The sequence below is a fragment of the Oryx dammah genome, unplaced genomic scaffold, assembly GCF_014754425.2.
Source record: "Oryx dammah isolate SB20612 unplaced genomic scaffold, SCBI_Odam_1.1 HiC_scaffold_27, whole genome shotgun sequence".
NCBI lineage: Eukaryota > Metazoa > Chordata > Mammalia > Artiodactyla > Bovidae > Oryx > Oryx dammah.
In genome coordinates, this window is record NW_024070211.1 from 127,105,515 (window position 1) to 127,118,277 (window position 12,763).

Genomic DNA, 12,763 nt, shown 5'->3' on the forward strand with positions numbered 1-12,763 from the left:
TAATGTGCAACTATTGTGTCATATTTTTAATTTATGAAAGGAGGGAAAGAATACAGAGTGCTACTGACAAGAGTCATAGAGATACTTGATCTCAATGTTCATGCAGTAGTAAAAGAGAACTTGTTCCTTGCTGGTTTCATCCTAAGTCAGAGTAATTCATCTGGTATATGTGTAACTAATTCAAATAATGTGTTTTAGCACATTCGTGTTATAGGTACATTTAAATTATCCTCAAGAATTCTGAGAACAGCCATGGACATACAATTTATTTTTATGCCACTTATAGTCTGAAAACATAGATAAAGTTTACAGCTAGTTATCAAAGATATTTTCCTAGATTTATACAGAGCATAACATTTATTAATGATGGTATAATAAGTAATGGCAGTATATTTTACTAATTATTTTAATAATTCCTTGAATTCTAATATATATGAATTTACATTTAAACTTTTCATTAGTAATATTAAAATTAATTCACAGTTATCTGATTCTTTACCAGCCGAGCCACAAGGGAAGCCCATGAATACTGGAGCGGGTAGACTATCACTTCTCCAGTGGATCTTCCAGACCCAGGAATCGAACCAGGGTCTCTTGCATTGCAGGCAGATTCTTTATCAACTGAGCTATCAAGCGAAGCCTGCTATAATTATGGTATACATTTTAACAACTGTAAAAAAAATATTTTTTGCCCTATTCTGTCTTCATCTTTTTGTTTTCTGTTGGGAATAGAAAGGGTAAAATCTGAACACTAACTTAATGTTTCTTATTTGTTGAAATCAGCCTAGAAATTTTCTAACTAGACAGGAAAAGACTCTATGGGCAGAATATTCTTGTTACTAGGTAGGTCTTCACTATTCCAAACAAATAAAACAGAAAATAACAAAGTTAAAAATTAAGAGAATGGAAAATGTATTTTCATACTCTTTAATTCCCTGTGGAGAAAATTCCCGTGTAAATCCTTATGAAAAACCAGAAGTCACAGTTAGCCTAGTCAATAAAATAGTAATTAATATAAACAGCATACTTGTGCTTAGTCGCTAAGTCATTTCTGACTCTGCGACCCCATGGATTCTAGTCCACCAGGCTCCTCCAAGCAAGAATATTAGAGAGGGTTGCCATGCCCTCCTTCAGTGGGTCTTCCCAACCCAGGGATTGAATCCAGGTCTCTCGCATTGCAGGCAGATTCTTTACCAGCTGAGCTACCAGGGAAGCCCCCCTGGTATAAGGAGAAACAGCATACTTACTAGAGCCTTTAAAGATGTTTTAGGAATTGATAGTCTATGATTTAATTGTAAACAGTCAACCCTGCTGCAGAGGTGGACTGGCTAAAAAGTTAAATGGGAATTTGATCTCTTTCATCTAATTCTTTTAATTTCCACACTTTATACGCTTATTTTTTAAAGAAACTAATAATTAAATTCAATGTTGTTTTAGTTGTTGTTTAGTCGCTAAGTCTTATCTGACTATTTTGTACTGTAGCCCACCAGGCTCCTCTGTCCTTGGGATTTCCCAGATAAGAATCCTGGAGTGGGGTACCATTTCCTTCTCTAGGGGATCTTCCTGACCCAGGGATCGAACCCACGTCTCCTGTATTGGCAGGTGGATTCTTACCACTGAGTCACTAGGGGAGCCCTGTTTTGTTCAGGCTATGGGAAGAAAACAACTAAACCAAAAGACAAACATTTTGAAAGCCATGTGTCTAGAAACCATTTACAAACTATATTTTAACTTTTTCTACTTTATTAACTTTGTTACTATGTCTCTATTATTACACTGGTAAATACACCACACAAAACTATACATGTTTGGAAACAACTGATAAACCACCTTTATCTGCAAAAGGACAGCTGAGGATACATATCAAACTGAACACATTTATAATTCCTATTCTCTGAAATATTTGGCTTGAATTTATTCTCAGGCATGGCAATTTATAAGTCATAATTTTCAATGGTCTCCCAAATAAAACAAAATTTCAGCTTCAAAGATATCAATCATATATTATATAAATATAAGATATAAATCATATTTCTCCTTTAACGTCTATCAATTGTTTCTTTGAAAGTTTTCAGGTTCTACAGTTGAAGCATACACATAGTGAGTGTTATGACTTTTTGATTAATTGACCCTCATTCCTATAAAATATCTCCCCTTTCTTCTGCCTATATTCCTAGTCCTATAGTTTACTTCTACTAATCATTCTTATGATCTGTGCTTGCAGGGTCTATCTTTTTTCATCTTTTAACTTTTAACCTCTGTGTCCATATTTTCAAAATGTCTTTCCTATAGACAACATATAGTTAGTTCATGATTAGTTTTTTTATATTGTCTACTATAAGCCTTTTCTTTGAGTGATGATACCATTAAAATTTAATGTAGTTACAATCATGATCGCATAAAAATCCTTAGGTCTTTGTTTTCTACTTTACATCTGTTTTCAGTTCCTGTTTTTCTGGATAGTTTTTTAGAATTGGTTGAATATTTTAATAACAATTTTACCTTCACTATTGGTCAATTTGCTATATCTCTTATATTTTTAGTGACTATTCTGGGACTTTTAATATGCATCTTTAATTCATGACAATTTGACTTCAAATAATTTATTATTAAAATATTATTAAAATATTATTCTAATATTTTAATAAATATTAAAATATTACTAAAAATAACTTTCACCTGTAGTATCAGAACCATACAACAGTAATCTCATACGTTCACCCTCCTGTTTTTGTTCTAAATCCTCTAAAATTGCAAGTCTGCTAGCAATGAATTTTCTCAAATATTGATAATCTGCAAAAATTATTTATCTCCATCATAAGGGTATTTTTAGTAGATCTAAATTACCAATTGGCAGTTTATCTTTTCCTTTAGCTCTTTAAAGAAGATGTTCCATTTTATTCTCTTGTGAATTTTTTCTTCATGAGAAATTGGTATTCTCTTGGTCTTTGTTCTGGCATGTATAATTTTTATTTTTTTTATGATTTACTTTTTAGCCACAATTTTCAGCAATGTGATTCATTGACATGGCTTTCTTTTTCTTTGTATTCATTCTTTTATTGATTTTGTCAAGGCTATTGGTTCTGAAAGTTAAAGTTTTCATCAAATGAAATGTGGATATCATAAAAATGTGAATAATTCTTTGCCAATTTCTTGTTTGTATATCTTCTGTCCCAAGTGCCAGAACTCCAGTTATACATTTTGACAAGCTCCTTGACTGTGTTTCATGGGTTACTGGGCAATATTTTTTGTTGTTTGCTGGTTTCACACTCGGTGTGTTTCATCTTGAACAGTTACTATTGTTCTGTCATCAAGTTTACTGATCTTCTGTAATATATAACATACTTTAAGTATATCTGGTGAAATTCTTATTTTATAAGAAATTCAACTATAGAAGCTCAACTGTAGAAATTCAACCATAGAACTTGACAATTTTCAGAGAAACAATTGATAGAAGTTAAAGAAGAAATATGATTTATATCTTATATTTCAAGTCTTTGAAGCTGAAATTTGTTTTATTTAGGAGATCATTGAAACCTAGACAGCGTATTAAAAAGCAGAGACATTTACTTTGCCAGCAAACGTCCATGTAGTCAAAGCTATGTTTTTTCCAATAGTCATGTATGGCTGTGAGAGTTGGATTATAAAGAAAACTGAGCACCAAAGAACTGATGCTTTTGAACTGTGGTAGAGAAGACTCTTGAGAGTCCCTTGGACTGCAAGGAGATCCAACCAGCCCATCCTAAAGGAGATCAGTCCTGGGTGCTCATTGGAAGGACTGATGCTGAATCTGAAACTCCAATACTTTGGCCAGCTGCTGCAAAGAGCTGACTCATTTGAAAAGACCCTGATATTGGGAAAGATGGAAGGCAGGAGGAGAAGGGGATGACAGAGGATGAGATGGTTGGATGGCATCACCGACTCAATGGGCATGAATTTGAGTAAACTCTGGAAGTTGGTGATGGACAGGGAAGCCTGGCGTGCTGTGGTCCATGGGGTCACAAGGAGTCGGACATGACTGAGTGACAACTAAACTGAGAATGATGACTTGGATATCTTTTTTATATATTGTACTTTTCAGACATCCTGGAGTGTGAAGTCAAGTGGTCCTTGCTGCTGCTGCTGCCTCTAAGTCGCTTCAGTCATGTCCCACTCTGTGCGACCCCAGAGATGGCAGCCCACCAGACTCGCCTGTCCCTGGGATTCTCCAGGCAAGAACACTGGAGTGGGTTGCCATTTCCTTCTCCAATGCCATTTCCTTCTCCATGCTAGCGACCCCATGGACTGCAGCCCACCAGGCTCCTCTGTCCATGGGATTTTCCAGGCAAGAGTACTGGAGTGGGGTGCCATTGCCTTCTCCCAAGTGGTCCTTAGGAAGCATTAATACAAACAATGTTAGTAGAGGTGATGGAATTCAAGCTGAGCTATTTCAAATCCTAAAAGATAATGCTGTTAAAGCGATGCACTCAATATGTCAGCAGATTTGGAAAACTCAGCAGTGGCCACAGGACTGGAAATGGTCAGTTTTCATTCCAAAACCAAAAAACTGCATTTACTTCACTTTTATATATTCTATTTTTCTCCTTATTATGTTCCTGTTTTCTTTAAATTCTTTACCATATTTATAAGAGCTATTTTAAATTTCTTGTTGACTAATGTTGTCATCTTTGTCTGTTAGAATTGAGTACTTTTTTTCCTAATTATGGATCAAATTTGCTTCATCTTTGAATGCTTAGTATTCTGGGAAGGGAGAAATATAGATATTTTTATTGTCTTCCATCAAATAATGTTTTACTGTCAGTCACAGCAAACACCCTCCTCCAACAACACAAGAGGCTACTCTGCACATAGACACACCAAAAGGTCAATACTGAAAGGAGATTGTTTATATTCTTTGCAGCCGAAGATGGAGAAGCTCTATGCAATCAGTAAAAACAAGACTTGGAGCTGACTGTGACTCAGATCATCAGCTCCCTATTGCAAAATTCAGGTTCATATTGAAGGAAGTAGGAAAACCACTAGGCCATTCAGGTATAACCTAAATCAAATCCCTTATGATTATACAGTGGAAGTGATAAATAGATTAAAGGGATTATATCTGATAGACAGAGTGCCTGAAGAACTATAAATGGAGGTTCATAACATTGTATAGGAGGTGGTGATCAAAAGTATCCCAAGAAAAGAGAAATTCAAGAAGGCAAAATGGTTTTCTGAGGAGGTCTTAAAAATAGCTGAGAAAAGGAGAGAAGAGAAAGGCAAAGGAGAAAAGGAAAGATATACCAATCTAAATGCAGAGTTCCAGAGTATAGCAAGGAGAGATAAGAAAGCTTTCTTAAGTGAACAATGCAAATAAATAGAGGGAAATAACAGAATGGGAAAGACAAGAGATCTCTTCAAGAAAATTAGAGACACCAAGGGAATATTTCAAGCAAAGATGGGCACAATAAAGGACAGAGATGGTATGGACATACCAGAGCAGAAGAAATTTAGAAGAGGTGGAAAGAATACACAGAAGAGCTATACAAAAAAGGTCTTAATGATCTGGATAGCCACAGTGGTGTGGTCATTCATTTAGAGCCAGACATCCTGGAGCGTGAAGTCAAGTGGGCCTTAGGAAGCATTACTACAAACACTGTTAGTAGAGGTGATGGAATTCGAGCTGAGCTATTTCAAATCCCCAAAGATGATGCTGTTAAAGTGATGCACTCAATATCTCACCAAATTTGGAAAACTCAGCAGTGGCCATAGGACTGGATAGGGTCAGTTTTCACTTCAATACCAAAGAAGAGCAATGCCAAACAATATTCAAACTACTCCCCGATTGCACTCATATCATATGCTAGCAAGGTTATGCTCAAAAACCTTCCAGGTAGGCTTCCATTCTACTGAACCAAGAACTTCCAGATGTAAAGCTGAATTTAGAAAAGGCAGAGGAACCAGAGGTAAAATTGCCAACATTAGTTGATTCGTAGAAAAAAGCAAGGAAATTCCAGAAAAACATCTACTTCTGCTTCATTGACTGTGCTAAACCCTTTGTGTGGATCAAAACTCTAACTGTGGGAAATTCTTAAAAAGGTGAGAATACCAGACCACCTTAACTGCCTCCTGAGAAACCTGTATGCAGATTAAGAAGCAACAGTTAGAACCAGGCATGAATAACGGGCTGGTTGCAAACTGAGAAAGAAGTATGTCAAGGCTGTATATTGTCATCTTGCTTATTTAACTTAGATGCAGAGCACATCATGTGGAATGCTGGGCTGGATGAAGCACAAACTGGGATCAAGATTGCTAGGAGAAATATCAATAACCTCAGATATGCAGGTGACACCACCCTCATGGTAGAAAGCGAAGGGGAACTAAAAGAGCCTCATGATGAAGGTGAAAGAGGAGTGAAAAAACTGGACTCAACATACAAAAAACTAAGATCATGGCAAATAGATGGGGAAACAATGGCAGATTTTGTTTTCTTGGGCTCTAAAATAACTGCAGAAGATGACTGTTGCCATGATATTAAAAGACACTTGCTGCTAGGAAAAGAAGCTATGACAAACCTAGACAGAATATTAAAAAGCGGAGACATTACTTAGCCAACAAAGGTTCATATTGTCAAAAACCGTATTTTTTTTTTTAATTAGTCATGTAGGGATGTGAGAATTTGACCATAAAGAAGGCTGAGTGCTGAAGAATTGATACTTTTTATTTGTGATGCCACAGCAGCAGCAGCAGACTCTTGAGAGTCTCTTGGACTGCAAGGAGATCAAATCAGTCAATCCTAAAGGAAATCAGCCCTGAACACTCATTGGAAGGACTGATGCTGAAGCTGAAACTCCAATACTCTGGCCACCCAATGTGAAGAGTTGACTCACTGGAAAACAAGCTGATGCTGGGAAAAATTGAAGTCAGGAGAAGGGGACTACAGAGGATGAGATGGTCAGATGGCATCACTGACTTGATGGACAAGAGTTTGAGCAAGCTCTGGGAGCCAGTGAAACACAGGGAAGCCTGGTGTGCTGCTGTCTATAGGGTCGCAAAGCCTGGTCGCTGCTGTCTATAGGACACAAATGAGCGACAGAGCACAACAATTAAAGAAGTGCTTTTTTGGCAAGTAGTTAATTCCGAATTTTTAAGGCTTGGTTTAACCTTCACTATGGCAAGTGTAAAGTAGCTTTTACGCTAGGTCTAATTTCATTCCAGTATTAAATTAAATGCAAAATTTCTCTTAATTGTGGGAGCTCTGGGAGGTGTTCCACTTACAAATCTCTTTAATTACGTTCTCAGTTCATGGAATTTCATCAAGTACATGCAGCTTTATTATTCAGCAACAAACTCAATGGGACCCTTATCCAGAATTTTTAGCTTTTTCACTTTGTATGTCCATTCTGCTTCACATACTGTCCCTCAGACCCTAGCCACATCAGTTTACCAGTCTCCAATCTCCACATCCTTTACCAGAGAGACTAGTGTGCTATGCTTGTACTTCCCTCTTTTAACTGTGGTCCAGAAGTTCAGTTCAGTTCAGTCGCTCAGTCGTGTCTGACTCTTTGTGACCCCATGAACCCCAACACGCCAGGCCTCCCTGTCCATCACCAACTCCCAGAGTCCACCCAAACCCATGTCCATTGAGTCGGTGATGCCATCCAACCATCTCATCCTCAGTCATCCCCTTCTCCTCCTGCCCTCAAGTCTTTCCCAGCATCAGGGTCTTCTCAAATGAGTCAGGTCTTCACATCAGGTGGCCAATGTATTGAAGTTTCAGCTTCAACATCCGTCCTTCCAATGAATATTCAGGACTGATTTCCTTTAGGATGGACTAGTTGGATGTCCTTGCAGTCCAAGGGACTCTCAAGAGTCTTCTCCAACAACACAGTTCAAAAACATCAATTCTTCGGTGCTCAGATTTCTTTATAGTCCAACTCTCACATCCATACATGACCACTGGAAAAACCATAGCCTTGAGTAGATGGACCTTTGTTGGCAAAGTAATGTCTCTGCTTTTGAATATGCTGTCTAGGTTGGTCATAACTTTCCTTCCAAGGAGCAAGTGTCTTTTAATTTCATGGCTGCAATCACCCTCTTCAGTGACTTTGGAGCCCAGAAAAATAAAGTCTGACATTGTTTCCACTGTTTCCCCAGCTATTTGCCATGAAATGAGGGGACTGGATGCCATGATTTTAGTTTTCTGAATGTTGAGCTTTAAGCCAACTTTTTCACTTTCCTCTTTCACTTTCCTCAAGAGGCTCGTTAGTTCCTCTTCACTTTCTGCCATAAGGGTGGTGTCATCTGCATATCTGAGGTTATTGATATTTCTCCTGGCACTCTTAATTCTATCCTGTGCTTCCTCCATTCCAGCTTCTCATGATATACTCTGCATCTAAGTTAAATAAGCAGGGTGACAATATACAGCCTTGACATACTCCTTTTCCTATTTGGAACCAGTCTGTTGCTCCATGTCCACTTCTAACTGTTGCTTCCTGACCTGCATACAGGTTTCTCAAGAGGCAGGTCAGGTGGTCTGGTATTCCCATCTCTTTCAGAATTTTCCACAGTTTATTGTGATCCACACAGTCAAAGGCTTTGGCATAATCAATAAAGCAGAAATAGATGTTTTTCTATGATCCATTATATGTTGGGAATTTGATCTCTGGTTCCTCTGCCTTTTCTAAAACCAGCTTGAACATCAGGAAGTTCACGGTTCATGTATTGCTGAAGCCTGGCTTGGAGAATTTTGAGCATTACTTTACTAGTATGTGAGATGAGTGCAATTGTGCGGTAGTTTGAGCATTCTTTGGCATTGCCTTTCTTTGGGATTGGAATGAAAACTGACCTTTTCCAGTCCTGTGGCCACTGCTGAGTTTCCCAAATTTGCTGGCATATTGAGTGTAGCACTTTCACAGCATCATCTTTTAGGATTTGAAGTAACTCAGCTGGAATTCCATCACCTCCACTAGCTTTGTTCATAGTGATGCTTCCTAAGGCCCACTTGACTTCACATTCCAGGATGTCTGGCTCTAGGTGAGTTTTCACACCATCGTGATTATCTGGGTCATGAAGATCTTTTTTGTACAGTTCTTCTGTGTATTCTTGCCACCTCTTCTTAGTATCTTCTGCTTCTGTTAGGTCCATACCATTTCTGCCCTTTATTGTGCCCATCTTTGCATGAAATGTTCCCTTGGCATCTCTGATTTTCTTGAAGAGACCTCTAGTCTTTCCCATTCTATTGTTTTCCTCTATTTGCTTGCACTGATCTCTTAGGAAGGCTTTCTTATCACTCCTTGCTATTCTTTGGAACTCTGCGTTCAAATGGGTATACCTTTTCTTTTTTCCTTTGCTTTCACTTCCCTTCTTTTCACAGCTATTTGTAAGGCCTCCTCAGACAGCCATTTTGCTTTTTTGCAGAAGTACCTTCATGCAGAACACTGGGGAGACTGGAAACCTCACCTCAGTTGTTTCCCTCCTCTCAGAGATCACGAACATGTACTGCATTTTGATCACTGTCTGTAAAAAAATTACTTCACACATTTTTTCCCCCAGTTTTTAGTTATTTACATTAGGAGAGAAATTCAGCTCCAGTTACTCCATCATAGCTGAAGATGGAATATTCTCCTTAGGTAATGTCTTTAAAATTTAGTAATTCTTTTTCTATATGTCAGCTATATTCTTAACTGTAGCTTATTATATAAAATACTCAGATATTCAAGCAATAATGTCAATGACATTTGAAGAAATAATAAGGAGATGGGGGCATAGGACATATAGTTATATTACTATGGTAGTAATTAGCTATTATATAGTAATATAACTATTATAGTTATAGTATATAATAGTAATATATAGTATATAATAGTAATATAACTATTATAATTATATTACTATGGTATTTGAAAAAATATTACAACAGGACACTCACTGAAGAACAAAATTATTATATTTGATTAATTTCTGAAGAAAAAGGTAACTTGTCACAATGGTGAAATAAGAGATTTTTAAATTATAAAAGCTAAATAGATATGTGTTTCTGGAAAAAAGGCCTGTTGATGAAAATAAGTAGGCTGCTACATGAGAAAGTGAAGATTACAAAGAATGAGGCAACCTGACCTCTAGCCAAGGTACTGAATTTGAGTGATATTCAATACAAAAGGATACTTGGCAGGTATGGAAGAGGAAAAGGTATAGAAATCTGTGATGGATGGAAAATGACCAGGCAATCACAAAACCAAACGTACAGGGTAGAGAGAAACACCGAACTGCCTAATCTGTGTTAGCAACATTTTCCAGCACATCTACAGAGAAGAAGAGGGAAATAAGTGCTCTGAAATAAAGAAATACATCCACATCATTTCTTTTCTGTCAGCTCAGGAGCATACAACAATCATAGGGGAGAAAGGCTCTTTCTTTTCACCACACTGAGATTCTTCCCACAAGCCAAGAGAGTCATGATGCCAAGGCTGCTTTGCAAGAGCAGTTTGGGAAAGCATTATCAGTGTGAAAATGCTAAGCCACCTGCTTTGCAAAAAACAAGACCCCAGTGTTCAGTAAAGAAACCCTCTATAGACTTACACAGTACTTCAACTCTAAGAACACGCAAGGCAGAAATCTGGGTCTAGAAACTAAGGAAATAAGGCTAACTCAGGATTTTCTCTCTCTCAAGTAGCTCTCAATTCAGAAGAATAACGTTGAGATAAAATTGGACAAGTAATTGTTCAGAATTTAGTCTAAAGAGAGAAAACCACATAAAACATTGTAATTTGTAGAATTTAAAAAGTTTTAATATAATTAAAAGAATAAAAGCATTAAATTAAGTTTAATAACAGAAGGTGATGTGCTTTTAATACTTATAATTTAGTAAAATATGAAAAGAAAAGTCAGGTTCAGTAAGGTCTTAATAAGCCACTGGAGATAACATTTTCTACATTATTCCAAGGTTCCAAAGAGAAGGATTTAACTCTTATATATATATATATATATATTTCTATAATATTCTAATTACTAACTACTGAGAACCACAAAATGGATTAATTCATTATCTTGATATGGAAACAACTATGACATCATCGTGTTGAAAAAGGAAAGTCACAGTGATTTATCACTGTGAATAATGATTTATTTCTTGTGAACTCATAGCTCCCTAAAGAGATGGAATTACACTTAATTTATTGCAGATATAAAATCTGTTCTCCACACTTAAGGGTTTTCTTCCCTCTTCATCATGGAGAAGTGTATAGGACAATAAGCTTAATGTATTTTATAATAACTGATACAAAAAATGAAAAACAATAATTGTTGAAAAAGTTAAAAAAAAAGATTCCTTCTAATGTTAAAACAGTTAAAATTTTTTTTTTTCTAAAATGATCAAATCTATGATTAGATCGAATAACCTGAAAAGTTTCTGGATGATAGTGTCTCCAAAAACCTACCTCTTGTACATTTTTGTTTGCACTCTTCCAGAGTTTCAAATCGATTCTGATTTCCTTCACATCCTCCATAAATAAATTCTTCACATTGTTGAGTGTGAATATTGAAAAAAAATCTCTTTATCATTGCTTTGCATGGGCCATCATCTACTCTCATTGCACAAAATGAATGTACAGGTCGCAACGGAAGCAACTCAGCATCTACAAGGTAAAAATAAAAGAACAACATATAATCCTTCATCAACACTGTAATAATGTTACTTCCTTTTCACTTCCTTTTTAATACATTTTAATTTTAAGTAAAAGTACAACAATAATAGAACAGGCTGATATAAGAAACTATGAAAATTATCCAAAAGGTAGATAAATATATAAACTCAGTAAACAAGACAGATCTTACCAACTTTATTAAACTTTGTTGATTATTAACCAACTAGGGAAAATGTTGAAATTTGTAATAGATTCTTATTATTGCTTAAACTTGTACCAGTTGACCAATATGTAACTGAGTCATAGAGATATCTCCCTAATCAATAGTTGCATCATTTTTTACATATAAAATAAGTCTTTAAAAGCAACAATATTAGGGCTGGCACATGACTCCAAGCATTATGAAAAAAATTAACAGGGTATCTATGTTCATATATGTGTGTTATGAAATTTTATGTAATTTATTGTAAATTCCAAATAATTTATTTTCTTAAAGTAAACACACAAGGGCTTCCCTGGGAGCTCAGTTGGTAAAGAACCCACCTGCAATGCAGGAGACCCTGGTTCAATTCCTGGGTTGGGAAGATCCCCTGGAAAAGGGAAAGGCTACCCACTCCAGTATTCTGGCCTAGAGAATTCCATGGACTGTATAGTCCATGGGGTCCCAAAGAGTTGGACACAACGGAGTGATTTTCTCTTTTACACTATACACACAAGAACTTCTTTCTACAGAAATTAATATATAATAGCATTTTAGAGTATTATATATAACTGTATATAAACAAAAAATGACTTATGAAAAAATATATAGTTTCCCTTTATCACTGAAGTTAACAATTGTCAATTCAAATTCAAAAATAAGTGAAAGCATTTCCTGAGTAATATATTTTTATATAATTGTGAATGCTATTTATATTCCTATGTTTACTTGAAGACTGATAATTTTATACTTGACATTCCAAGCTGTTAGAAAGTTGTGAGAGGTTAGAAGGCTTTGCATCAAAGACACTATGTGGTGCATCTGACTGAGAGATGGTTTACCATGTGTCACTGAATCATCATTTTATGTTTATCTACTCTAGATAGGGCTGACCAAATTTTGACTTACTAGTTTTATAAATGTCTGATCTTATAATCAGATC

The 12,763-nt window shown here is 36.3% G+C and overlaps 1 protein-coding gene across 1 annotated transcript in view; it reads right to left on the reverse strand.

Annotated features, from left to right (window-relative positions):
- TFPI (tissue factor pathway inhibitor) overlaps positions 1-12,763 on the reverse strand; it is an 86,603-nt gene that overhangs the window by 26,647 nt on the left and 47,193 nt on the right. The window contains exon 3 of the mRNA XM_040227778.1: positions 11,415-11,612. Within this exon, the coding sequence (XP_040083712.1) occupies positions 11,415-11,612 (198 nt within the window). The remainder of the gene's footprint in view (positions 1-11,414; positions 11,613-12,763) is intronic.